Below are 27738 nucleotides of genomic sequence, written 5' to 3' on the forward strand. Positions count from 1 at the left end.
GGTCCAGCCTGCTTTTGGCAACAGTTTAGCAGTGGCCATTCATTCATGTGGTCAGTTTGTTAAAGGTCATTCTCACTGACATAGCTGCTTTCACACGTGGCCAAGCCTCTGATGGAATAGGATCAGCCTGTGACGAGACAAGAGTAGGATGTGCTGGATGGTGAATCTGACATGTCTTGCACACATCCGCCTTCCACATGGATGTGACCATGTGGAAAGGGGGTGGGAGCAGGTGTAGCACAGGTATGGACTAGGATATTGTGTAGGCGGAGTAGGTGGTAGAATACCATTTTAGGATGGGTGCTTAGGATTTCCAAGCATGATGACAGACACCTGAAACCCTGGTTCAGTTGCTCTAGTCTGGGGTGACATTATTTGATGAGTAGGAAGTGCTTTTCAGCTGGTTATTGGTGGTGGTGGGAGGATTACAGCTATCTGAGGATGCTGTCTGCTTGTGGAGTAGGTTAGGGGGATACTGCCTGTCTGAAAATCTTAACAAGACCTTCAGCACACTGGGCAAGGGCATTCTCGTCACTGCATATGTGCCATCCCTGGGTGGCCAGACTATACGGTAGTGATTGATTGGTATGGAAGGGATGACAGCTGCAAAAAATGCAGGTACTGTTGATGGTTAGTGGGCTTGATATGAACAAAATTATGGGTAGAATCATCAGAGAGGGGGAGGTCAATGTCCAGGCATGCTGAGTGGTGAAGACCAGGTGAGAGAGAATGTGTTGAGGCTGTGGAGAATTGAGGATTGGGTGTCTTGGCCCTGGGTCCAGATCAAGAAGATATTGTCAATGAACTAGAAAAAGACAAAGGGTTTGGGGTTTTGGAAGGCAAGGAATGTTTCGTCTAGATGGCTTATAAACAGTTTGGCATAAGAGGGCGACATGTGGGTGCTCATGGCCATGCCATGGGTTCGTTTATATATCTTCACCTCAAAAGATAAGTACATTCTGCAAGAAGCTTCCAAGCCATGTGGACATCATAATGGAACATGCAGTTACATCTAGTCTCTCACTTCCTGCCTGCCATGTAATTGTGCTTAAGAATACTATGCTTCTTTTTAAGGTACATGTAGGTATTCAGTTCTTGATGCAGGAAATAGCAATAAACCCAACTACAAGCACAATATTTATACATATGTTTCTGAAATAGTTGCAGAGGCATTTTTAAGAAAGCAAAATCATCTTTTAACATTTTAAGACATACAACTGCCTATCTCCCTCAATATTCTCACCAATTGTTAAGACTTCAACCTCTTTGTTGCCACCTTTCACTTTATAAGATTGTTTTCCTCCACATTCACGATTACTGTAGTTCACTGTATCTATTCCTTATTTGATAAATGTATTTGGTTGGAGAGGCTCAAACAGAGAATTTCTTAACAATTCAACACACCTACACCAAACATGCATCAGTTTTGTTGGAAAACATGAACAGGCAAAGAAATTCTTTAACAGAATCATCCAACACCGAGCTGTAATTATTGAACTTTTGTGATCTGCCCAAAGATAGACAGTAATTTCCACACATATTAACCATTTGTCACTGTCCTCCATTCACAATGATTAAAACAAAATTTTCAGCTTGTAAAAAATAATAGTATCTTTTGTGCTCTGCGGAACAGTATCATATCACCACTGCCTACATCTTATTTATCCATAATCCGATGCTAGCGCAGTAATTTCGCATCACATGAAAATTCTTAAAATGTACTTTTGTTCTATATAGAACAATTTTTTCCAAATGAGAAGACAAATGCAATGTATTACAGTCCTATTCATTGGGGTTCTGACACCTAATGTCGATAACCAACTTGGTAACACATGATTGGGCAATAGCACTCAACATGTAGATAATCAGTTTGAAAACCGGTGATGCAAACATTTTCATCTCCAATATTCAATCAACAAGAGGATGAGAGGTGGGGGTATAAAATTCCTGACATAATTTGCACTGATCAACAGAGGTAAATTCAAAACCTCTCTGCAGGGTCTCACGGCACAAGGTCATACGACACTATTGAAGATGATCCATTCTTCAGATGAGAACATTTAGCACAGTGGTCTCCTTGGTGGTATTCAAGAGAAGTGGACTATGGTCTAGCACTTGGTTTCCCTCTCCATTCTCTCATCAACAACACACACATGGATGGCACCCTCCCCCTCCCCCACTATACACACACAGCTACAATATGCTCATCACAGTAAGCTACGCAAGATAGTTACACTTAAGACATATTATATACAAGCAACTTACATGATATCAACTAGAAAGAGCCACAAGAGTAAGAAAATAAAATTTCTGAATGGAATTATATGTAAAATAAGGGAAAGTCAATCACTCGCATACAGTGGACTGATGTGGGGATCTTATAAACATATAACAGGAAACAATATACACACTAGCTTTTGAGCTCTTGCTGCTTTTCTAGTAAAAGTAAACTCATTTGCACACACAGACACCCAATCGCACACTCCCGTAGCTAAGGGTAGTGGAAAAATTATCCAAAAGGATTAAACACAAACATACCTGCATACGCAAGCGGTGCCTTTCCTTCTCTTGTTCAACAAAAAGATCCTTCATAGCAGGGTTGAGACTCTGGGGTGGATTTGCCATTGGAACTGACATTCGAGATGACGCATTACCAGCCAATAGATAAGTACAACGATTCATAAGATAGTCCTTGAAACCCTGAGGTGGTTTTGGCTGCACCGGAAAGAGACCTTTTCTTCTCCTCTCAATCTAGATTTCAAAAAATGTAATTATAAATATCTCAGATGCAATGCAAATAAACAAATTTAATATTTTTTCACACTTAAGAAGTAAACACAAGATTTTCGTATAAATTTCTGACTACACATAAAAACTCTTAACACATTTAACAAGACTTTCACAAAAATGAAAAGGATCCTGGTCAACTTTAAATCTTTAGCTTTTAATAAGGTTCAATGACAGTATTGTGAAAATGAAAGATTGCTACTCACCATATAGAGGAGATGTTGAATTGCAGACAGACACAACAAAAAGACTGCCATACATATTGAGTTCTCAGCCAAAAGGCCTTTTTCAAAAATAGACAACATACACACATTCATGTACAAAAAACTTACATATACATGACCATAGTCTCTGAGCACATAGGCCAGCCTCAGTGGCCAGAGAGCTTGTGTGGATGAATGTGTTGTTCTACTTATCAAAAAGGCCTTTTGGCCAAAAGCTCTACATTTATGGCAGTCTTTTTGTTGTGTCTGTCTGTGACCCAGTGAGTAGCAATGGTGAGTAGCAATCTTTCCTTTTCATAATACTGTTGTTATTCTGTCCTGGATTTCCCATTGTTTGATAATAGAAAGACATTTTCATCAAGCCCCCCCAAGATGTCCTACTATTCCAAATTTCTAGCAAAACAACAAGACATACCAGGAACTTTTGTCGAACATGTAGAACTGATCATAAAGATAACAAGGATGCTCTATTAGATCAGCACTACATTTCAGTAGTTTGACTGAAATACCATTATGGTCAGAAGCATTAGACACTAGACTCCTGCTAATCTGGCCCTCAGTAGTCCGACCTCTCAGTAATCTGGCTCACATCCAAAAACACATGCACAATGAATTATTGTGAGTAACAGTGCTTAGTTAAACAATGCTTTATATACTGTATTTGAAATTGTAGCTTTCTTTACAGTTCAGAATCATGTCTTCTAAAAGGAAACACGTCATGTTAGACCTCACGCAGAAACTCGAAATTTGAGATAAGTTAAATCGAGGTTCTTCACAGAAAACCATTGCTGCTGAGTTCAATGTTGGATGAGCAACTATTCATGACATCAAAAAGAAAGATGTTATTCGACAGTGCAACACAAATGGATAGTGAGTTAGGAAAATGGAAGGTTATGCAAAAGAGTGAGAATGAAGAACTGGATGTAGCTATTTACAGATGGTTCGTACAACAACACAGTAAAGGAATTCCAGTTGGTGGCCTGATTATAAAGCTGCATTTAGAAACAACTTAGTGGTAGTAACTTGTTTGCAGCGAGTGAAGGTTGGCTATCAAACTGGAGAAAACGACATGGCATTCGGCAGCTGACAGTCACCAGAGAAAGTCGCTCAGCTACCGATAAGGATGCTGATGAGTTTGTAAGCAGGATACGGAAGATAATAGAGGAAGAAGATTTAACTGCTGATGCCTTGTATAATGCTGATGAAACAGGACTCTTTTACAAGATGCTTCCCTCAGAAACATTAGCTGCCAAGAACGAGAAGAAAGCTCGTGGTTACAAGCGACAGAAACAGCGTGTAACATTAATGCCGTGTTGTAATGCAAATGGAAGTCATAAACTACCACTTATGGCGATTGGAAAATCCCAACATCCATATTGTTTTCAACACACTGACATAAATACTCTACCAGTGCAGTATTGTGCTCAGAAGAAAGTGTGGATGGACAGACAAATATTCTCTCGGTGGTTCCATGAAACGTCCGTACCATCAGTGAGAAAAGAACTAAAGAAGAAAAAGCTTCCACTGAAAGCTATCCTTGCAATTGACAATGCTCCCAGTCATCCTTCATATGTTTCTCTAAAGTCTGATGGTATACATGTACAAGCACTCTTTCTCCCACCCAAAGTGACAGCCGTAATTCAGCCCATGGACCAGGGAATTTTGGAGTCAATTAAATGTCATTATCAACATTCACTTCTCATCTCCCTGCTGAATGAAAGTTAAATTACTCTGAAGGCATGGAAAGCAATTAACATATGTGATGTCGTTTTCCAAGCAGCCGAAGCATGGGATAAAGTGGAGAGCACTACCATAATGAAGAGCTGGAGAAAATGGCGGCCATCCATTGAAGCCAAGTTGTATCCAGTAGTGCGTGACAGTGATGAGCCAGTCAGCTCGGAATTATCAGTTACTTTTTACCCTGATATGTTCCACAACCTTCCAGGAGGAGAAGAAATTGATGCTGCTGCTGATAATATTATTAAGTGGCTGAATGAGGAAAACTGTGATATGGACTAAACTTTAACAGATGAAGAAATAATCAAAACCATGCAAGAAAGTAATGTTGAAAGTGATGAAGAAGAGGACACAGGAGAATAGAGAATGAATATTTCTCACACTCCTGGTGCTGAATCTGCCAATGTCTTCCTGGAGTACATTATGCAATAGCCAGATACATACAGTACCAATGTAATGCTTGCAAAGTGGTTGCATGATAAAGCATACCACCATCATGCATCATCATTGTGACAGTTAAAAATTAGGGACATGTTTTATAGTGAGTGATACGACTGTATAATTATGTACAGTATACACACAAGGACTAAGTTTTCTTTGAAAATTAATGTATTTTTGGAATTAATAAAGTATATCTTCTATATTTTAAAATTGTAACTTCGGTTTATAAAGTACAGTAAACTATACTACCTTTGTTTTCAAAATAAATAAAAAACAAAATAAATGAATAAAATAAATTTCAGACACCCAATAATTTGGCACTTCCGCTAATCTGGCACCCATATGAGCCGGGAATGGCAGGATTAGCGAGAGTCTAGTATACTTATTTTTTGTGATGTAATGATCTTTGTGATCTATTTCAAAGGTAAGATGGCAAAACTGATGTATTCGAGTGGAGTACACAGTGCCTGTAAATTTTGTGTTTCTTTTGATGGTCATCCATGTTTTAAACCCCAATTTCCAACTGCTGTTAGAAATATTCTTTGAATGACCATCTATCTCATGGATAGAATTAGCAGGGAGTTGGAACCCCATTTGACTTACCAAATTTAACGGTTTTGTGCCAGATATGCCCCAACAATCAAACTTGTCTTAAAAAAAACACTATGTTTACACAAAAAGCATCATACTGTCTTCAATAGGTGCATTTGTAGATCATACAATCTTAATCAGGTTCATCAAAACAGCTAGTACAAAAGAGCCATTTCTCTCCCATGACCTGCTGTCATGTCAACGAGTTTTTGATTACCATGATGATGCTCAAAAAATCATTGCAGTTACTGCCTGATAGCTCACTCAAAAAATATTAAGCTTTCAACATTAATATTCATGGAACCCCCATTGCAATCTCTAGTGAGACACTTCAATCAGCAGAATGTTATGATGTACACTGAGAAGATCATGCAATCCTACTAAGTCTACTGTTGAAAAATTCCACTGCCTCTAAGACACTGGATATTATCACGTATTTAAAATTTGATTGTCATTGATTTGTGCAAGTGCTCATGGTATGTAGTCATGATTGTTTAAATAAATGATTCAGAACAACACACAAAAGAATAGTTACTAGTACAAAAAACAGATAGATACATCAGTCAACTAATTTTTGTTACCTGGCTGACCCTATACAAGATGATTCCACAAAGACATTAAAGACTTTCAGGAATGATGGAGATGGGTAAATGTATCAGTCTGAGGCAAGGGACCTTGGTACGGAACAACCAAATTGAAACTGCTCTAATACATCTTACAGTGGATCTCTTCTACTGCAAACTCTTTGCTTTCCTTATTTTGGGAAGCAAAACAAGAAAAAAATGTCCAATGAATATGGGGTCTAAAATTCATATGTTAAGAGCTATAAGTACTTGTTCAGCAGAGCAGACATATTTTACTATAGCAAAAGATGAACAATTACTCATCGCTCTTAAGGTAAGCACTCTAATCATGTTGGCCAAGTGAAATGTAAAATTAAATAAAAAGTTACATGCAACTTGTGGCTGTTCTAAAATTTTAATTACTAGCTGTTGCTGTTCCCCTGCAGGCAAATTATTTGTGTTTGCTTCTCCATCATACCTGAAAGTATCTGTCATCATCATGGAATCACATTGTATATTATTGGTTCCTTTTGTCATACACTGAAGTAAGATTTAAGGAATATGGTCTGGATTTGTGTTTGCATTCAAAGCACAAATGGCAAAACCACTAAAACATAGCAACATTTTATATCTTAAAATTTTCTTGTTTTGTTTAACTTATAACATTGTCTAATTTTTATGTAGAAAGTGCATAAATGTCGTATTTCCTTAAACTCTACCTAATGTATTGCTGTAGACACTTGTGGGATATATTTATAAAAACACCTGTGTGTGTACTGTTCATGTTTACTTGGTGCGTTAAAGCAGAACTCCTAATATCCCCAGACAAAATAAAATGGATACCAACTGTCAAAGTATATGATACACAATCATTTGCATTTTAAGGTGGTACAATCAGCTAAGTTTTATGAAAAAATTTAAAACATACAAAAAACCAGCAATTTGTTTTCTAAATATTAGGTCATTTGGATTTTCTTTTTCACTCTGTGATGTTTCTATCTTGTAACTGCTGGTGAAGAATGACTCCATTGATGATCCTAAGACAGGCAATCAAGTGCAAACTTTTAATGTAAAGCAGAAAAAATAAACAACCTTAAGAAATTTATGCCCTGCCTGTAACAGTAAACTAATACCATTATGTCATTTGCTTTTCCTTCTTTACAGAGTGAAATGACCAATCACACATACAGAGAACATGCTCACAAAAATTAAAAACTTGTTGTTGTCCATTGTTACAGAATGCTAATATATGTGTATTATTCTGCAGAGTAAATACTTAACCAACAATAGGACAAACCTGTTTTCGGATATTGAGGAATAACTGGTAACAGTTGGTGATAGGTTGGTCATGTGGATGAACGTCAGGAGCAGCACCACCAGAGTCCGAAGCATCTGAACCGGCAGAGGACGCCTGTGCGGCAATTGTCACCTGCACATTGGAGCCCTGTCCTACTGCCACTCCACTGGAGCTGCTCACTGCTACTGGTGTAACACCAGCTCCAGAACTGCTGCTAGCCATGGAAGCATCACGATTCTGCTTCATCTTGCGTTTTCGTGGATGCAGTTCTACTGAACTGGAAGATGGTGCTGACTGTGTCACTGAAGATGGCATATTTGAGCCAGTTTCCTGATGAGTTGTTGTCTGTTGTGTATGAATTTGTTGTTGTTGCTGTTGTGGTTGCTGCTGTGTTGTTGATGGCTGTGCCTGTTGCTGCTGTTGCTGTTGTTGTTGCTGCTGCTGCTGTTGTGGTGTCAATGATTGTTGCTGTGCCTGTGGCTGTGACTGCGGCTGTGGCTGCTGCTGCTGTTGCTGTTGTTGTTGTGGTTGTGGTTGTTGTTGCTGCTGCTGCTGTGGCTGTTGTTGTTGCTGCTGCTGTGGCTGTAATTGTTGTTGTGGCTGCTGCTGTTGTTGCTGCTGCTGCTGCTGCTGTGGCTGCGGTTGTTGCTGTTGTTGCTGCTGTTGCTGAGATTGCTGTATGTGTTGCAGCTGGGGTGGCTGCTGCTGTTGCTGCTGCTGTTGTGACTGTTGCAGCTGTTCTGGAGATGTCTGCTGCTGCTGGGTCAGCAGCTGTTGAGGTGACTGTAATGATGGCTGTTGCTGTGCCTCCTTCTGCGACTGCTCTTGTTGCTGTGGCTGTTGTTGTTGTTGTTGTTGTTGTTGCTGTTGTGAATTTAACAGTGGACTACTGCCACGCTCTGTATGCTCTGATACTGCCCCACCAGATGTCAGAATGGAACTTGAAATGGGAGCACCACCGCTTTCCGGTTGTGACACAGTTGTTGATGTTGAAGTCAGTGTCATTCCTGCAGACACAGATCCGGATGAAGATTCGAGTGTGTCTGAAGCAGTAATAGGAGGAGGAGACTGACGTTGCGGCTGGTGTGGCGAGGATCCACTGGGAGCAGGCGACGATGCATTTGAGGTAGAACGATTGGAAGAACGCAACACACGCTGTGGTCGTACTCCTTCCTCGGAGGTGCCAGTCGACGTACAGGCCTGCTCACCAGAGGACGGCACCTGTGACTGCTCTGAACTGATAGCATCCTCAGCAGCAGCACTGCTGCCACTACTGCCGGCACCATCTTGTGACGCCACAACGTACGGCAGTGCCTGCCGTGGCACACCCACTTTGCCACGCGCACCCCCAGGGTCCTGGTCTGCAGTGCTGGCTGCAGGAATTACAATCTTCAGTGGTGGTACCTTGGGAGAGCGTTCAGACTCTTCCTCTGGAGTTATCGATGCCCCGGCTCCTGCCATTGGTGTGCAGCCCATTTGGCTAGTTCCACCCACTGTGCTAGTTCCTGCCTTAATACCTTTGCTTGCCAAAGTAGCACTTGTCGTGCGCGCTTTGCCGTCACCATCTTTCCTCTTCTTTCTTCGATTGTCTTCCTCTTCAATATCGCCTATAAAAGGAAAATAAGAAGTGTAATGGTACCAACATTACATAAGACTGATACATTTGATCGTTAGAGAAACTTATAAGACTCAGTTGGTTATTATATTTGATGTGCCTGATGTCCCCTCCATTCAGTGAGTGGTAGCCTATACTTATAAAAATATTTATAGTGTAAAATGCAGACAAGAGTGGGAGGTAAAAGAGAAGTGACTTATGAAACATCAAAATTGCAAAACAGACAGTGGATTACATGAGATTTCTGAAGCAAGACAAACATCAAAAGTATACTTGCATACATTAAGAAAATGTTCTACAATAAAAGAACTTTCCAATACCAAATATGGACACCAAATTCAGAAAAGCATCTGAAACAAAATATCTAGAATATGGTACTGTATGTATGTAGTGTGAATGGTGGGAAATCAGAACTATTTTTAATATTGCAACAAGTGTCTTGTCATTAGTAAGCATAGCATAATGGTTGCTAATCTACAGCTCTGTGATCAGTCCCAGAAAGATCCGGTCTGTTTGTAGCCATGAGATCTAAAATGTTTATTTCATTCATAGGCTGTAGCTATTTGTTGCAGCTGGCTGATAATGCATTCATCATTACTTCAGGAGACTGCTTATCCCCTACCAGAAAAATATATGCAATGTTCCCAGAATGAAATTTTCACTCTGCAACAGAGTGTGCTCAGTTGGTAGTTGCCTGTGAAAGGCAAAGGACCCGAGTTCGAGTCTCGGGCTGGCACACAGTTTTTATCTGCCAGAAAGTTTCATATGCATACTTTTCTTGGTTGATTGATGACTCCATGGAGTGCTGTGTGCACAACGACCATATACACTGATCTTCCTTCTAGTTTTCTTGGTCAGTAACTAAAGTGGCTCCCTTCTCTTACTGTATGGTTGGGATATTTTACTGCTATCAAATTCAGGTTGTCTTTGGATGATTTTACAACCATTGTGTCTGAATCTAGTGGCTATAGAAACATATGATTATTAATCAGAGTCCATGGCCACGGATTATTATTGTCTCTGTAAGTTCACATTCAAATTTGTTTTGGACTATGCTAGATTTAGTATTTCTAAGTTTTGCTACAAATAGTCTACCACCTAGGCAGTCTAATCTATTTTACAATATTACTTCCTTTTGTTGTTGAAAATTTCCCTACTCCCTGCTTTGTGTTTTAACTAGGTTCCTAGTATTATTTGAGGATTACTGGAAAAAGTTAGTTTTGGAATTTTTCATTGGTCTTAAGAATTTCATCCAACATTTAAAAAATGCATTTCACATACATTCTGTCACTCAAGTGCCATTTTTAGTGCATAGCACAGACTTGATCCATATAGGGTCATTATATAAGTCTTCAGTCTGTTGTGCACACTGAGGCACCTGCAGCCAAAATCAACACAGTACCTACAAGCTTCTGGTTTACTTGTCTCCAGAACAGAGAAATACAATCAGTCCTTGGAACAATGCAGCAAATGAACAACTGTGCTGAAATCCTGTAAGTGGATAATACTTGTCTTCACCACCTCCAGAAATACCACAGACTGGTTCCAGACCTCATGCAATGGATGTCATTGCCAACTTCAGGACCATATGCAGCTGATTCCAAGCCTAAGGTTCAAGTTACTTTCAACCATCAGTCCCTTCTTTTTCCTCTGGGTGTGTGGGGTGGTAGCGGGGCTGCTGCTCAAGCAGAAGAGGCAAGGACCTTCAACTGTAACTCAATATTAGTGGGAGAAAATATGTCTAACAACCTGTCACTCGCTTCCACAAAAACATGCTACTGAAGTGGTGCTAATGCAGAGAACTGAGCCCTTCAACTGCTTCCTGTCCATGGACAAGCTACTGTTAGACTGTTCATATTTGTCAATTGGAAGAATAAACAGTTGACATAATAAATCTGTTCATGTCAAATAATTAACTAAAAATTTATTATCCTTGGGGTACCAATCTTTAATCATCTATTAAATGTAATAATTGTAAACTCTCAGGACATTTAGTCATTTCATACACATGTACTTTCACCTCATAAATCACAATGTTGATCACACATTTATGTAACTAAATTTAAGTAAGTACGCTGCTGTGTGTAATACAGCTGCTTAAATATCTTGGTGAGAGTAAAAGGGTACCAGCTGTGGTCATTAAGCACAGGGATACCAGGTTTCTCCAACAGCCCAGCACAAAGCGTACATTGCACAAGGCACATCTGCTGCTTTCAGCACATGTGGCAATGTCTTGCTAGCTGCAGGAGATGCTTGCCTTTAGCTCGTCCAAGGCAAAAGTCAATAGTAGTTTCTTCATGTAACCCTCACTTGAGTTGTTATCCCGACCCAGATGGTGAGAGAGCTGTTTGAAAGACACATTTGAACTGCAAAGCTGTAACTCCCCCCATGCCTTGTTATTAACCTTCTATTGGGCACTGTTGCTCTGAAAGCAACGGCAAAATTGCACATTGTTTTTGGTGACATTTTTCAAGTTTCATCCTTGGATGGGCAATGATGCTTAAAGAATCATTGAAATTCTCTGATCGAGCAATATTCTGTTCTCTCTGGAGAAAAGTTTATGAATAGTGTACACTTTTGGCAGATGGCGTGCTAGGTTAGGTGAACATTGTTTACTGGAGTAGCAGCAGTTTGTTTTTATTTTGCGGTGCTGTTTTATCTTGTACAATAAAAAAAATAGAAGTAAAAAGAAAGAGAAAGCCTTGAAAGTGTGTTATAATACAAATGACTTAATGGATTCTTACCTGATGTTTATAAATGGGAAGTGTGAAAAAAGTGTTGTCTGTAGGCAACATTGCCCCTACAAAGAACTTTGTAAACACATGTGTAATGTTTCTAGCACTATTTTGTTTACTCATTTACAGGATATTCGAGATTGAAGCAAATATAGACGAAAACATGTTTTGTAGCATTGTCTTCGCGATAACTCAGACCATTGTCGAGTGCTCAAATGATGGCCAGCTTCACTATGATCTACACAAAGAAGGGATGCAGCTGTTTGTTTTTGACAATGCATGCTCTTATGTGACATCATCCCTTCCAGAAATATGAGTGCTCACTGCATCAAATTAGTATAGTCTTTTTCAAAACTGTGTGCTTGATATAGTGCAATTACAGAGGTTAGCAGTTTTCTTCGAACTCATGTGTCAGATATTGTGCAATTGTAGAGTGTGAGGGATTTTTGAGCAGCAGTTGATGTAATAGTGCTGTGGCAGAATGGTCATGTACACTGACTGGCAATTCATTGGCTCAGGTGTGATTGGTGTTGCTACCATCATTTAAATTCCTCACAATATTAAGCTATTACTTACAAAATTTAAATATTTTTAAATATGAATGTAACAGAGGGAAACATTCCATGTGGGAAAAATATATCTAAAAACAAAGATGATGTGACTTACCAAACGAAAGCACTGGCATGTTGATAGACACACAAACAAACACAAACATACACACAAAATTCAAGCTTTCGCAACCAACGGTTGCTTCGTCAGGAAAGAGGGAAGGAGAGGAAAGATGAAAGGATGGGGGTTTTAAGGGAGAGAGTAAGGCGTCATTCCAATCCCGGAAGAGGAAAGACTTACCTTAGAGGGGAAAAAAGGACAGGTATACACTAGCACGCACACACATATCCCTGCCCAAATTCTTTGCCTTTACAAATGTCTGCTTGTGTCTGTGTATGTGCGAATATATATATGTGTGTGTGTGTGTGTGTGTGTGTGTGTGTGTGTGTGTGTGTGTGTGTGATGTGTGTGTGTGTGCGTGTGCGCACGCGAGAGAGTGTATACCTGTCCTGTTTTTCCCCCTAAGGTAAGTCTTTCCGCTCCCGGGATTGGAATGACTCCTTACCCTCTCCCTTAAAACCCACATCCTTTCGTCTTTCCCTCTCCTTCCCTCTTTCCTGAAGAAGCAACCGTCGGTTGCGAAAGCTAGAAATTGTGTGTGTGTGTGTGTGTGTGTGTGTGTGTGTGTGTGTGTGTGTGTGTGTGTGTGTTATCGAAATGCCAGCACTTTCATTTGGTAAGTCACATCATCTTTGTTTTTAACTATATTTAAATAGTTCAATTTAGTTACAGTTACTAACCTTATAGGTCATAAGTCTATAGACGGTGGTCAAAACAGTGGGTATATGAGGAAATTTAGTATGAAAGTGTTTTCTGTAGATGATCTGGTAAAGAGGTCTTTTTCCAGTAGATCTTTGGAGGAGAATACAATATTTAAAGAGCAAGGTAGATCCACTCCAAATGTAAATCTAACAAGACGAGGGTATGGCATAAGGCTTACTGATTTGGCTCTAACCATGTGAGTAGAAGTAGGTAGATGCCCCTTCAAATTCCTAGCCTATTTCACCTTAGTGGGCCGTAGGAAAAGGTAAAATGCTCTCTAAAGATTTGCACATGAAGCAGAGGGATTTTGAGCAGCATTTCATATATCAGTTTGGTAGCCCAGTGGTTAGGTGCACCGACTGGCAATTCTTTGGACTCAGGTTCAATTCACACTGCTACCATCATTCTTTTTTTCCATTTTCTTTTACTCTTGACAATGTTAAAAGATTAATTATAAAACTTACATATTTTTAAACAGTTCAATTTATATATGTAAAATTGAGCCACCACTGGAAAGACAGGCAAGGAATTCAGGTGGATAAACTAAGTCAGTACAGTGTTATAGTTATGTTCCTTGTGTATGGGACAGTTCTTTTGCACATACCCTACTCCAGTATTTCAGAAAATTCCTTAGCAATGATCTTGTGTTTTGAAGATGACGACTGTATCTGTCACCAAAAGAGTGAGGTGGAGTAGTTCATTGGTATACTCATTTATATGAATATTGTAAGAATGCTTTCTTACACAGATTACTGGGCAGAGCGAACCAATCTTGACAAAAATTCAAGCATTTATGAGCTTGAAAGATTTCAAGAAACTTCATGGGCATATACATTTTGGAAACAATGAGCCACCAACAAACAGTAACGATAGACCATTCAAGATAAGATCAGACCAGTTCCAGGTTCTGTCGTACAAATATGCCATCAACAACAAGAAACTGAGCAGTCTATTGGTGAGATGATGGTTTCTTATAATGGTGCAAGGCCTGGTAACCTGTCAATATACTCAAAATAAGCCCTATAAATGGGGTTTCAAAATATTTGTACATACTCGTGTGTCAGACATTGTCTGTGATTTTATCCCTTATACAGGGAAAGGAATTATGCCAGAGGTTACACAAGAGAGGAAGTCAATTGGAATTGGTGGTCAGGCTCTAATATCTTTGTGTACAAATACACTTGATGATTTGAAGTGTAGAGTATATTTTGATAATTTTTTCTGTACTCTGGGCCTAATCGTTAATTTGAAACAGTTTAATATGGACTCAGCTGGCATTCTTAGGAAAAAAAAGTTGAAAAGCTGCACTTACGAAGACGAGGAAACAATCCATAAGTGTGGTCATGGCTCTTTTGAGTACCAAAACCACTGTGATTCTGGATACTTTAAAGAAATGGAATTTGAATGAGAAGAAAGACAGATGTGGGTTGCCCCACCACTGTGCAGCAGTACAACAAGCACATGGGGAGAATGGACATGGCAGGAGTACTAACTGAACTGTACAGGGTGAAATGATGGTATTTTCTTATATTTGGACTCTCTTTAAATCCTTGTCTTGTGAATTCATGTCTTCTATATTGCCGAGAAACAAAAAGAGAGCAAATCTTGTTGTTGCAGATCTGAGGTGACATTGCAAATGAAATCATGTTTTCTGGGTAGAGAAACCCTCACAAGCCTTCATTAGAGGCACAACCAGTTGACAAGAAGAAGAAAACAGCAGCTCCTATGCCAGTAAATGATGTATGATGTGACAGTCTTAGTCACTGGCCGAGCTATTGGCTAAAGGGGAAATGTCGGCTTTCTGTTCAGGAATTTTCAACTGTGAAATGTGGAACTGTTCTATACTTTGTTCCAAAGACGAATTGATTTCAGACATTTCACATGATGTAGAGCAAATGCAACTCCTTTTCCAGCCACAGGAACAACATTGTGGTGTCTGATATTGTAGCACCCATGTACCTTTTACAGATAATGTTGCTTACATTTGAAAAATAAATTTTATAAAACCCCAAATGCAAGTAAAATTGTTCATACAACAATATACATCTAATTTAAGAATTCTAATGTTTTTTTCTCTGTAACATTTTTGTGTGTACCAAATAAAGATTTAAAATATCAGTAGGCAGTTGCTCTCGATCTATCTCAAGCAATGCTGCCACTCCTCCATGAAATGGGCCCATCTCATCATTGCTTTCCTTGCAGCATACTACATCCTCTCAATTGTGGTTTGCCCCTCATAGAATTAGTCATTGGTGTGACAAACTGTATAAGAGCAATATGGTCTTTCTGCATTGTCTGTAGATGTGTGTATGGTTCAATTTAGTATTATTCCATTTAATTTTAAGACAGCTCTTGCCCCTAGATATGTGCCAATGTTGGAGAAATGAAAGTGCTCTGAAAAATATTTATAGTACTGACATGTAATTGACCCTTGTTAACAAACAGGAGAACTGCCCATTGTAGAAAACGCCAAATACAGTGATGTTGATTCACTGTGTCATTACGTTTGAGTAAGTGAGAGGAGTAAACATATTTAGTGACCAGTGGAATGCAACATAAAATACACTCATGATGAAAACACCATGTATTCATTGATGAGTGTTATGCGCAGCACAGTTCATGGCAAATAGGTGCAGAATTGTTTCCACAAGAGTTGAAGCCAGGAAGTGTTTTGGCAAAAACTCCAGCAAAGTCTCCATTATGAAACTTAGTAGCAAAATGATGTGAGTAGCAAAATGATGTGAAACAGGCTCTGTAATGAATAAAAACTGTAACTGTCTGAAAGAGTCCTACGACCAGAAAACATTGCTCGAGTCAACAAAAGCCTAGAAAAATGTCCCATGAAATCTCAGTGCCATTTATCTGAGCAAGTGAGAATCAATAGATCATCGTGCTGACGCATTATCAGGAATCTGTAGTCTTCCAAAACTCACTGTTAAAATATCCAAAAGAACTTTCACATGTTGAGTTCAGCCCATGGTTTCTGAATGAAATGAAATGAACTGTGATTTTGCCATTATTGACCAAGAGACCTGATCTGAGATGTTTGACTGCCTGGTGCAAGTCTCCTTATTTAGCACCTCCTCAGTGAGTTGTGGGTAAATGATAATGAAACATGACGAGGACTAAAAAACACACACACACACACACACACACACACACACACACACACACACACACACACACACACCATTGTGGCCCAGCTGGAAACTGACTCCAGGCCTCATGATCAAGAGTCAGCAATACGAACCATGAGACTGTGAGCTGAATGAATGAAGTGGAATAAGGGATTTTGGATAATCAGTTTCCATTTCTTCAGATGAGGCCTTGCTTGGTCTGTCATGATATGTGCACTCACAGAACATGTATCACTGTGCATCAGGAAATCCCCTCGAATGCTGAAGAGCCATTGTATAACCTCAAGATTAGTGCCTGATGCACAGCGTCTCGTGTCAACATCACAACATGATTCTTTCATCAAACTGTTAATGCTAACTACTATGTCCAAAACAATATAATCCATATGTGGATCAACTCACAAATAATGAATGGAAATTTTCAGCAAGTTGGAGTAACAGAAAACAGCATCTTGACGATGTTGTCACGAGTGCATGTGGTGTTCAGGGAGGTAGTAACAACCAGCAGAGGCACTGCAACCTCCTGGTCAACTTGATCACCTGATCTCTCTCCATGTGATTTTTACCTGTGGGGCAAATTGAAGGCCAAGTTTACTCAGACAATCCTCACACCATGGAAGAGCTACAGCGGAACACTGAAAACACTGTTGCTTCTATCCCCCAGGCAGAGCTGCTGTGCTTGTCTCTGAGCCTGACACATCGAGCACAGTGCTGCATCGACATCAATGAGGGCCTCTTTCAGTATCCTTTTTGAAGTTCATCAATCTTGTTGTAAATATTTTCTGGGCCAGTTTTATTTTTCCCACCCTGTATAAGGAACACTGTTCTGGTAGACCAATATCAAGTATGTTCCCTTTGCTAATGGCATCAATAAACACTTTTGTTATGCTCTTACGAATATGACCTCCTTGTGTTGAGTAACTGCAGAAGGTAGGAGATAAAGATAGACAGTAAATCCACTATTTTCAAAATACAGGAATCGAACCCCTCCTGCAAATAGGCAGATGAGTATGAATTGCTTCTGCTAGGGACAAATGATATTTATTGCTGTTGCATGTTGAATAACTTCACAGCACAACATCTCCCAGAAGACTATTCCTCCACCACCTTCCATCATCTCTTCTCACCCCCTCCCCACCCCATCCCCACCCTATGCTCAAGTATGATAATAAATGTAGTGATTTTATAATGGTTATGTTGTACTCAGTGCATTGAATTCTGATCTCAGCTACAGACACCCTTGCTGAAAGCACTACCACATGCCTTTGGGTTACTACATCTCTTGAGAACGAAAATCTCTTCTATAAATATCAACATAGGTCCTGCAAATCGAGATCTTATAAAACTTAGCTCACTCTGTTCCTATATGAGAACCACAGTGCTGCAGACTTCGGCACTCAGGTTGCTGTCGTGCTCCTCAACTTCATGACGGCATTTGTCACTATCCCCCAAGGACATGTAATAGGACTGTTGCTACTTACAATGTGTATGAATGATGTAGTAGAAAGTGTCAGAAGCTCTTTAAGCCTGTTTGCAGATAATGCAGCTGTCTTTAAGAAGGTAACAATATCAGAAGACAGTAATGATTTGCAGGAGGACCAACAAAGGATTAATGAATCGTGCATGTACTGGTAGTTGACACTGAACATAAAAAAAAATGTAGCATACTGTGCACAAACAGGAAAAGAAACCCACTACTGTGCAACTATACTGTTGATGACAAATTGCTGGAAACAGTAATTACCATAAAATACCTATCTGAAATGAACTTAAGAGGAAAGACCACATAAAACAAATAGTAGGAAGATCAGATGACAGACAGAGATTCCTACAAAGAATCTGAAGGAAATGTAATTCATGCACTAAACAAGTAGCTTACAAGGCACTTGTTCTACTAGTTCTTGAGTAGTGTTCATCAATTTGGGACTCTTATCAGGTAAGACTGAGAAAAAAAAAGAGAGAGAATTCAATGAAGATTGGCATGTTTTGTCATATAGTTGTTTAATCTGCATGAGAGCCATACAGAAATACTCAACAAACTCCAGTGGGAGATGCTAAAAGAGAGGTGGTGTGTGTCAAAAAGAGCTTTACTATTGAAATTTCAGGAGAGTACTTTCCAGGCAGAGTCGGACAATATATTATTTCCTTCCACTATATTTCACAATATTACCACAACAAGAAAATTTGAGAAATTATTGTAGTAGCTCATACAGAAGTACTGACAATCATTATTCCCACACACCATTTGGAAATGGAACAGGGAAAAAGGGACGAGTTTGCGGTACAAGAAGTACCCTTCACCACACACCATCAGTGGCTTGCAGAGTATTGATGTAGATGATATAACTCTCATAGATGCAACCTAGTGAATAATGAAAAAATGTCAAGGCCCAACAGGATACCTGAGTCCTTCAGCCTGAAGACTTTATGAACTCTCTAACCTCCACAATGGTGGGGTGACATTACACCCCACTGTTAGCAACAACTGGGCTCCAAAATATTTGCTGGCAAAATACCTGATAGAAATACTAAGCCCATATGTGAGTAAAATGCCTGCATCACACCTCCAATATTGTGGACTTTGTGAAATGCCTCAACAACTTTGGGCTGAAGGACTTATTTCCTGTTGAGGGTTGTTGATGTTTTTGTTATTCGTCAGTGTAACAGTGTGCTTCTATGGGAGTAACTAGAACCGACAGGCCAGAAATTTTACACAAAGACCGTAGGCATTTCCATATCCTAAACTCCATGTATTTTCTATTTTGTGTAGAATCCTATGAACAATTGGAGGGAGTCACAATGGGCAGCCCATTCCTGTCTGTGGCTGTGAATTTATGTATGGAGCATTTCCAAGGAAGAAGCCCTGACTTCATCCACATGGATGACACATTCATCATCTAGCCCCATAGAAGGAACTTCCTTGCACATCTAAACTCCATCCATTCCAACATCTAATTTACAGTGGAGACTGAAGCAGAAGGAATACTACCGTTTCTAGACATCATGGTCAAGAGAAGAGCTGATGGCACCCTTGGACATGGTGTGTATCAGAAGAAAATACACACTGAGCTCTATTTGCATGCTCACAGCTGCCACCACCCTGTGCAGAGGAATGGGGTACTAAAAACACTATTACATAGGGCACACACCACCTCAGATGCAGTGTGTCTGGTCCAGGAACTGGAACAAATAAGAACTGTATACCAAAAAAGCGGTTACTCAAAATGGTAAATTAGGGGCACACTCTGCTCCACCACAGCAGTACAAACTGTGGAGATGGAAAAAGTCATGGAGGAAGAGGTAACCATTGCCTTCATACCATACACCAATGCAATTTTGGAAAAAATCAGCTGCGGACTGAAAAAGTACTGAGCAATAAAATATGGGCGGGCAAAGTGTGAGAGATGACCTCAGTTTGTGGAAGGCCACGAAATATCTGATTTCATTGATGATCAGTGACAGCAGCACATTCAACTAATATATCCCAGGTCATCAGTCCCAGAGCATTGTTTGTAATCATGTAATGGAATACAAACATACCAGGATTTTAGCACAGACTTTGAAATACTGGAGCAGTGCTGTTAGAGAGACCAAGTTTAACACCAGGGACAATCTCATCAACCATAACTGCAACTATAATCTCAACAAGTCTAAGAAGACACTCAGGGAATCAATCTGGCAAGCAGGGTGGATTGAGTATTTACACCTACACTACGACAGACACCCATGCCATCACCTCTGGGCTGCTGATGTCATAGGAAGAGCTCAAGGAAAGAGGGGGAGGGGGGATGTAAGTCGGCCATGTGCCCCCAGCAGCTCTATCAACCTGTCGGCACAGCTGATGAGGGCAACATGCCTGGTCACCAAAATATTGTGGACATTATAAGCCAACAGTACAAGCAAAGACTGTTCGACCAACAAAATATGCCAAGAGAAACTGAAGAATTGATTCTCTGATATTGTTAATAGTTTGTAGTTAAATTTGGACTAAGTTCATTGCACAATATTTGTTCAATTATCAGGATAAATAGTCATCTCATTTCTACAAAAGAGCTGCTAACAATTACAATAATGGAGGCAGAAATTACATGGATACTGACAACAACTAATACTGTGAATTTACTCCGTTTTTCCCACAAATAGCCCTTAAGTGTGTGAATGCCAAAAGTGTTTTACTATTTTGACTGTATACAAATTAACCTAATGTACTTTCTCAAAACTTCATTATACACTCAAGTTTTTATTTAAAGCTCTTATGTAATATTCCTGTATTTCAGCTCTGATCACAAAATTTCTCAGTATCAACACAACAGAGTACTAAAACATTTCATGTTTTCTGTTAGGTGTTTCTGCCACTGTTGCCTCAGAAATCACTTTCACCAAGACCTTACTGTGTATGGCATTACATATTCCAGCAATTTCAGGTCCAAAGCTGCCTCAATAGGTAATTTACCAATATCTGTTACATTCCCAAGCGATATTTCCAATATGTATGCTATTGGTTGTAGCAGTTAATTATTTGTAACATAAATTCCACATTTTCTAGATATCCCCGGGGTCTATGAGGCTCCACTCAACTTCATACAGAGCAATTTTTATACCATAGTGAGTTACACATGTTGGTACCAGAGCAGTAGGATGGTAAAAGAAACCCTTGCTAGCACTCTCAGAAAATGTGGAAAATCCACTTCAAAACCCATTTTAAAATGTGATATAGTTAAATTACATCTGCTCAGTAACTACAAACATGGCATCAGGGCATCTAGTGTTCCATCTGTGATAGGCAATTAGTGTACCACATGTAACTGGTAAACAGATTTGTATCTAGTGCCACCTTCCGAGCTTGACACATGTACAACAGAAACAGGAAAAAAGCACCCGCAACATGAAGAACTTACCAGGGGCTGTGTCAGGCTCATGAGTTCTCTTGAGTGCAACAGAAGAAGAGACAGCATCATCCAGAGTGGCACTGCCCGTCTCTCCTGCAACACTGACATTGCCAGCACCTGTAACACCTTCCTCCCGACTGCCACCCTCAACATCTGCAGAGCTCGGACACGAGCTGCCACTCTCCGGCTCTGCCGCTTCTTCTGTTGCCCCTGGCCTGCAACAAGGGTGGAGTAAATAGTGTACATTGTCACAGCTGAAAGATGGAACATATACCAGAAAAATACCAAGATCAAAGAACTCTATAATGCCAGACATATGTATCTTTGGGAAAAGTAACAAAGAGAGGATCCAACATGAACATAAACTGTCCATTTATAGTACGTGCAAACTCACTCAGTATTTGGATAAGAAAATCAAGCCTTTCAGAAGGGAGAGAAAATCGGCATTTTTATCTTGAAATGAAACTTGCTGTTTAGATTATTACATCAGCATATCAACCACTCCACAGTGGGGTCTCTTACATACAATACCAGACAGACATTGCTTGACGAGATCTGTTATTTAAGAATCAATAACTTCAGTTGAAGCAATATTAACTTATGGGTTGTTTGCAGTGTCTAGTACAGTATGCAGAACCACAACCAAGTAGTAACCAAACAGTTTGTAATGTCCAAATAGTACACAGCTCCCAAGTTTGCAAATCAGATCTATTAAATGTGATGTAATAAGATAAATTTTTGACTGTTTTCCATTTCATGGTTGTTATCTGGCAGGCACTGACAGTTTGTGAGCTCACACTAAACCTGACAGATGTAAATTGATATGATATAATGATATTAGCAGCTTGCAAAGACTTTGGTGTGAGACAGTATCCAACTCACAGCATGTAAATACGTTACACACATCCTGTCTAAATAGTGAACTTTTGCAAATTATTTTCACTTTTGCATACAGAAATTATATTTGCTATATTTGCCCATCCATTAAAGAGTGACTGCTGTTCCACACAACTGAGGAATGAAAAGCTCACACCACTCACACTGCTCCTCACTACATGGGTGCAGAAACACACCATTTGAGCAGTGCACAAATCCCAATTTGTTTTGAGCAAAGTATGTGCATTACAACACGTCTGCAAACTACCATGGACTAGGAGGGATTCTGTTCTTGAACAAACTCGCACAGTGATCTTTTCTAACCTCGAACTGTCACATTTCTCGTTCTCTCGATTCTAAATGCATCTCTCACCACCCATGCCATTTGAGATCACTGCTGGCATCCCAACTGGCAGAAATGGACAGCCCTGGCTTAAGGGCCAAGCTACACATGCCATCACTTGGTGCACTGAGCTGAGAGGGGGCCTAGAGGTGCCATAACTGTATGGTTTCTATACAGGATGTATCACAATTAGTTGCAGTCACTTGGGATGCCAACCAAGAGGGTCATTGAGGGGGGGGGGAGGACCTAAGTGCAAGATCAATATATACTGAGTTCCAGAATAAGAAATGGAAACTGACCCAGGTGAAAGCCTAACAGAGAAATGGGGTGAAGGGATGGGTGCTAAATGTACATCGCTTGTATGAAAAAATGTTCTTGAACCAGCCCTGGAACTGGGACGACAGTCACTCAGTGTTGGGAGGGGTTACACTACCTCTTCCATGTGCCTGCCAACTGTTCAGTGCTCTCTTATTTGGTGAAAAACAATCTTTCCACCTTTACATGTTATAATACAGCTTGTATTAGGCATTATTAATCAAAGCATACCATACTGGGACATAAAAATGCAAATAGATGTTGCAAAACTGAATTCAAATACTTTTGTGAAACTGAACGAACTTCATTCAAATGAAAATAAAACTGGGACTCGTCAACAGTGTCCAAGTGCTGTTGGGACTGTGCAACAACATCCAAGGGCTGGCTACCTAAGTAGAGTTCTGGATGATGACAAACTGTGGTACAATGACAAAAATGCATGACCTGCATTTTTGCAGGAGAGAACTGGAAACCATGAGCTCCAAGGAAAAGCTTGTCTGATGGTGCCTTGGAGCTGATGTTCACATTGGGAGCTGCACCAAATGCAAAGGTCATTGACATACAACGCAGTGTGACAGGTGGCCAGAAAGAGGTCATCAATCCATTGTTGGTGATAAAGAGTTTGAGACTAAGCACAAAACCCTGCAGGACAGTGTTCTCATGGTCCTGATGACAGCTGAATGAAGTATGAATTCCAACCCAAAACACCTGGTGGGATTAACACTGATGAATAAAAATTGGTATTAAGTAAAATGTAATGATGACAGGCAGTGTTGTATGGCCTGTTGCAGATGAAAAAAAATACTGCACTGAAGTTTGATGTTTAAAAAAAGCCTATCGGAGTGCCATTTTCATACTAACCAGAATGGCTGGTTGTGGATTCTCTCTCCAGAAAACCACACTGATGGAAGACAAAAGGCCCTGAGATTCAAGTACCCAGCATAAATGGTGAGCAACCATTCCTTCAAGCAATTTGCAGAATACATTGGTGAGGCTACTCTGCTGGTAACTGTCATTGGATGTTGAGTTTTGCCTGGATTAAGGATTGGAACAATAACACTATCTCATCACTACAAAAGGAAGACACCATCACGCCAAATATGGTTGAAGACCCTGAGGAGATGGAGCCAATGAGTAACAGTTGGATGTTGTTTTCATCTGACTGTGAATGGAATCAGGGCCAGAGCCATATTGTGAGACAAGGCAAGGGCCTCAAGAAATTCCCAGTCACAATGCATTATATGATTTCGCATTCCAAGGGGTGGAGGAGAGGGGATGTCTTAAATTCATCCCCTACACATCCAGAAGGCTGTGTAATAAGAAGATGCTGATGCTGTCACAAAGAGCGTTGCAAGATGTTCAGCAAGAAATATGTATCAGTAAGTATCAGTTCACAAAACCATCCCAAAGGAAGAGACCTGGCATGGTTGTGGATCTTTGGCAGCCCTGAAGACTACGGAGCCCAGCCCACATTTGGGATAAAGAGACATGCATTCTCAGGGAGGAGATATGCCACTCCCAGCATTCCTTCTTTACTGCATTTGATTAGATAGCAGGCCTTAGCACAAACTCATTTAAAAGTAATGAGGTTGGTCTGTGAAGGACATCATTTGAAGTGCTGCAGGGCTCTATGGTGATCTTAAACAGATGTTGCAATGTTTTTGGATCAGCATGGCAGTGGCCAACAATGGAGGGAACCTCCTAAAATGGGAATAGCAGTTCCAGAATCATGGGTAATCATGTTGGAGACGTCTTGCACAACCTCATCGATGCAATCAGATGAGGCGGTGAAGGTAACAACAAAGGTATACAACTGCCACCTGGCTCTTTGAAGCACCCAGTGTAGTAGTCTGCCCATGTGGTTGTGGCAAGGAAGAGTCAGAATCACTGGAAAGCAGTCACTGTCACCAAGGCTGCCATGTAGTGACCAAAGTAGCAAACCCACGAGACTAGGGGAAAAGGTCACTAGGTCGGTAGCTGAAAGGGTCCCATGGGTGGCACTGAAGTGGATGGATATACCATTACTAAGCAGACACAGATGATGGTTGGTAGGAATCTGGTAAATTAGAAGGCCCCAGTCAGATGGAGTGGTCAACTTAATGTAAGTGGCCTGCATGGAGATAGATAAACACTGCAAATGATGTCTGCTGAGGTCATTTGTATCTGAATTGCTGTTGCTTCCAATGTGGTACAAAGGGGAATCCACATTAACAACATCTGTGAGAACCAATGTATGGCCTCCCAGGGCCATCACGGTTCTGACAGAATGCACGATAACCACGGGGTGTTTGAGGAATGGTCATCAGTGAAATGTGTTTCTTTAGGGCAACTCTAATTGCAGAAGATGAGGAAACAATGCGTATTTCTGGCAGGTGACAGCAGTATCCATACTGATCATGTTGATAACATTATGGGTCTCAATGTTAGGTTTGAAGGATACAGGAGGACCAGTCACACCCGAGGTTGGCTGCTTGTCACATCAATGAGCATTTGTTCACAATCAGACTGTGTAGGGCGTTCTGGTGCCTCCAGGGTCACCAGAGTAACCTTCTCCCAATTCTTCTTCCTCTTCGTCCTCCTCATCCTCCTTCACAGCCTTTGCTGACCAAGTCTTTCAAGGGCTTATCCATGATGAGCATGGCAATGGATGAAGTATGGGCAGCCCTGGGACACACAGCCATTCAAGCCATTCACTGCCATCAGGCCTCTGATCTGTGAGTTTCTGAGGAGAACGTTCCTGGTTGGGAACACTTGCACTAGTAGATGCCCGAGGAGGAAGCTGCATCTCTGATCAGGTGTGGGAAATGGTTCCCAAAGATATTGCCATGGTAACCACAGTAGAGGAGAGTGGTGAGAGAATTTGTTTGGAAAAAAAATTAGCTAGTAGGGGGGATGGTTTTAACTTTCACATAATTGGTCATATAACAGGCTGAAAGTGTTTATATTTTTGTGCCCTAGTATATGGCAGGCAGCAGGAAATAAGTTTATGTTAATCTACTTTTCTTTTCAGCACTGAATGTCTAGACCTGTTCATAGGACTGACAGATCAGAACAGCCATTTTTTTGTTTAATGTGATATGTACAATGTACGAAACTTCTGCCCAGATGCCATCTACTCCGATGAAGGGCTATCCTCACAGGCACTGTCCAGCCACAGCAGCAAAGGCCTTCTGACATAGTGGCCACTGCTAGTAATCCTAGACCCCCCAGGAAAACTGACATCTATTCCTCGACAAGTGGGGAGTTAACATTATCAGCAGTGTGATCCTTGCATTGTCAAGGGGCATAATCGAAAGAGTAGGTAACAGCTCAACTGAATCAGATTGCTGCATTTGCTTTGAAATGCATGAATCAGATTGGCTGCTGCATTTGCTTTGAAATGAGTGTTCATCCTCAAGGCAGTGTTTATTCAGCACAATGTTCCTACTAAGAGTCCTCTGCCACAGGGTCCGTACCTACTTGGAAGAATATTGGAATTGGAGTGTGTTGTTACTATCTCATTTTGTCTCTTTCTCAGACATAAAGATGATATGTCTGCCAATCTGGTCAATTCTAAAGTTTTCTTTCTAGTTAATATTAATTACTATGCATGCTATTATTAACCAAACATAAGAAGTCTGTGTACTAGTGCTGTGTTCACATCGTGACTTGCACACCCACCTGTCACACTTAATCCAACCAGGAAAACAATTTACTTATTTTTAGTATTCCAATTGTACCCTATGTTGTCATTTCAACAAGCAAACAGCTTTTGTCATCAAATAAAGAGTTCTTTGCCTGCTACTTCTACATTAATGATAATGCTGAAGTGTTGCTATCTGCATTTACAATAATCTTGACTGAAAATTTCTTAAGAATGTCAGCTGTATTTGAAATAGTGGAAGAAACATGTTAAGCTCCTTCTTAGCCCACCACCCCTTTCTGTACTGCCAAGTAGTGTGCTATTTTACACCAGTAAGTTGCAAACAAAAGAAAATTTTGTAAAGTTATATAGGTAGTGTTGGATGAAAGAATCCTTATTTCCTGATTTCTTTACAAATTGGTTAATAAAAACTCAGTTCTGGAAAGGAATATTTTCTCATCTCTTAATTATAGCCCCTGTTCCTTTATTTATAATTATTAAGTTATGAATTGTCAATAACTTGTGAAGAGCAAATAAAATGTATTTTTTATTATACATCATAATGAAACCCATATATATTAGTAGCCGATAACAATAAGATATGGATTTTGTTTTGTTTCCAATTTTTTGGGAGGGTGTATGCTGCTTGTTATTTACTTAGTCCAATGATGCACTTAATTTAATGCATGCAATATTTTTCAATAATATAGTTAATTTAAGCAACATTTTCAGTATCTGTGTAGCAATATCTATCGTCCCACACATCAGCAGCATATCACAAAACATTGTAAAATTCTACATAATACGCAAGGTAACAGGATTTATACATCCAAGCAACTGCATCAGAAGATAATACTGAATGTAAATTAGATCATGACCTATTTGGATATGCGCAAACCTGTAAAATGTTTTATGTCTCACCGAGAACATAAAGACAAGGAATCCTGTGCCACATATTCTAAACAAATGAGTGCTTACACAATACACGACTTCATTTGGAAACTTAAGATAAAATTCGAAAGCAGAATTAAATACAGGTCATAAACTGGATTTGCTGGAAGAACTGAGATGTTCTTTGATACAAAAGCTAATACAGAGTATGTCAACTATCATATATTATGTAATTGAGCAGGAACTTGACAATGGAAGTTATTTCCAGCAACAGATATTGTGTAAGTTACATTAAGATAAATTG

At 40.0% G+C, this 27738-nt stretch overlaps 1 protein-coding gene across 3 annotated transcripts in view; it reads right to left on the reverse strand.

Moving 5' to 3' along the window:
* Nucleotides 1–27738, reverse strand: part of LOC126266593 (ankyrin repeat domain-containing protein 11-like) — a 323390-nt gene that overhangs the window by 32519 nt on the left and 263133 nt on the right. For all 3 annotated transcript variants that reach the window (XM_049970907.1, XM_049970906.1, XM_049970908.1), the window contains 3 exons: nt 21397–21602; nt 7641–9247; nt 2539–2751 (listed from right to left, as the gene is read on the reverse strand). In XM_049970907.1, coding sequence (XP_049826864.1) covers nt 2539–2751; nt 7641–9247; nt 21397–21602 — 2026 coding nt within the window. The remainder of the gene's footprint in view (nt 1–2538; nt 2752–7640; nt 9248–21396; nt 21603–27738) is intronic.

Source organism: Schistocerca gregaria, chromosome 4, assembly GCF_023897955.1.
Source record: "Schistocerca gregaria isolate iqSchGreg1 chromosome 4, iqSchGreg1.2, whole genome shotgun sequence".
NCBI lineage: Eukaryota > Metazoa > Arthropoda > Insecta > Orthoptera > Acrididae > Schistocerca > Schistocerca gregaria.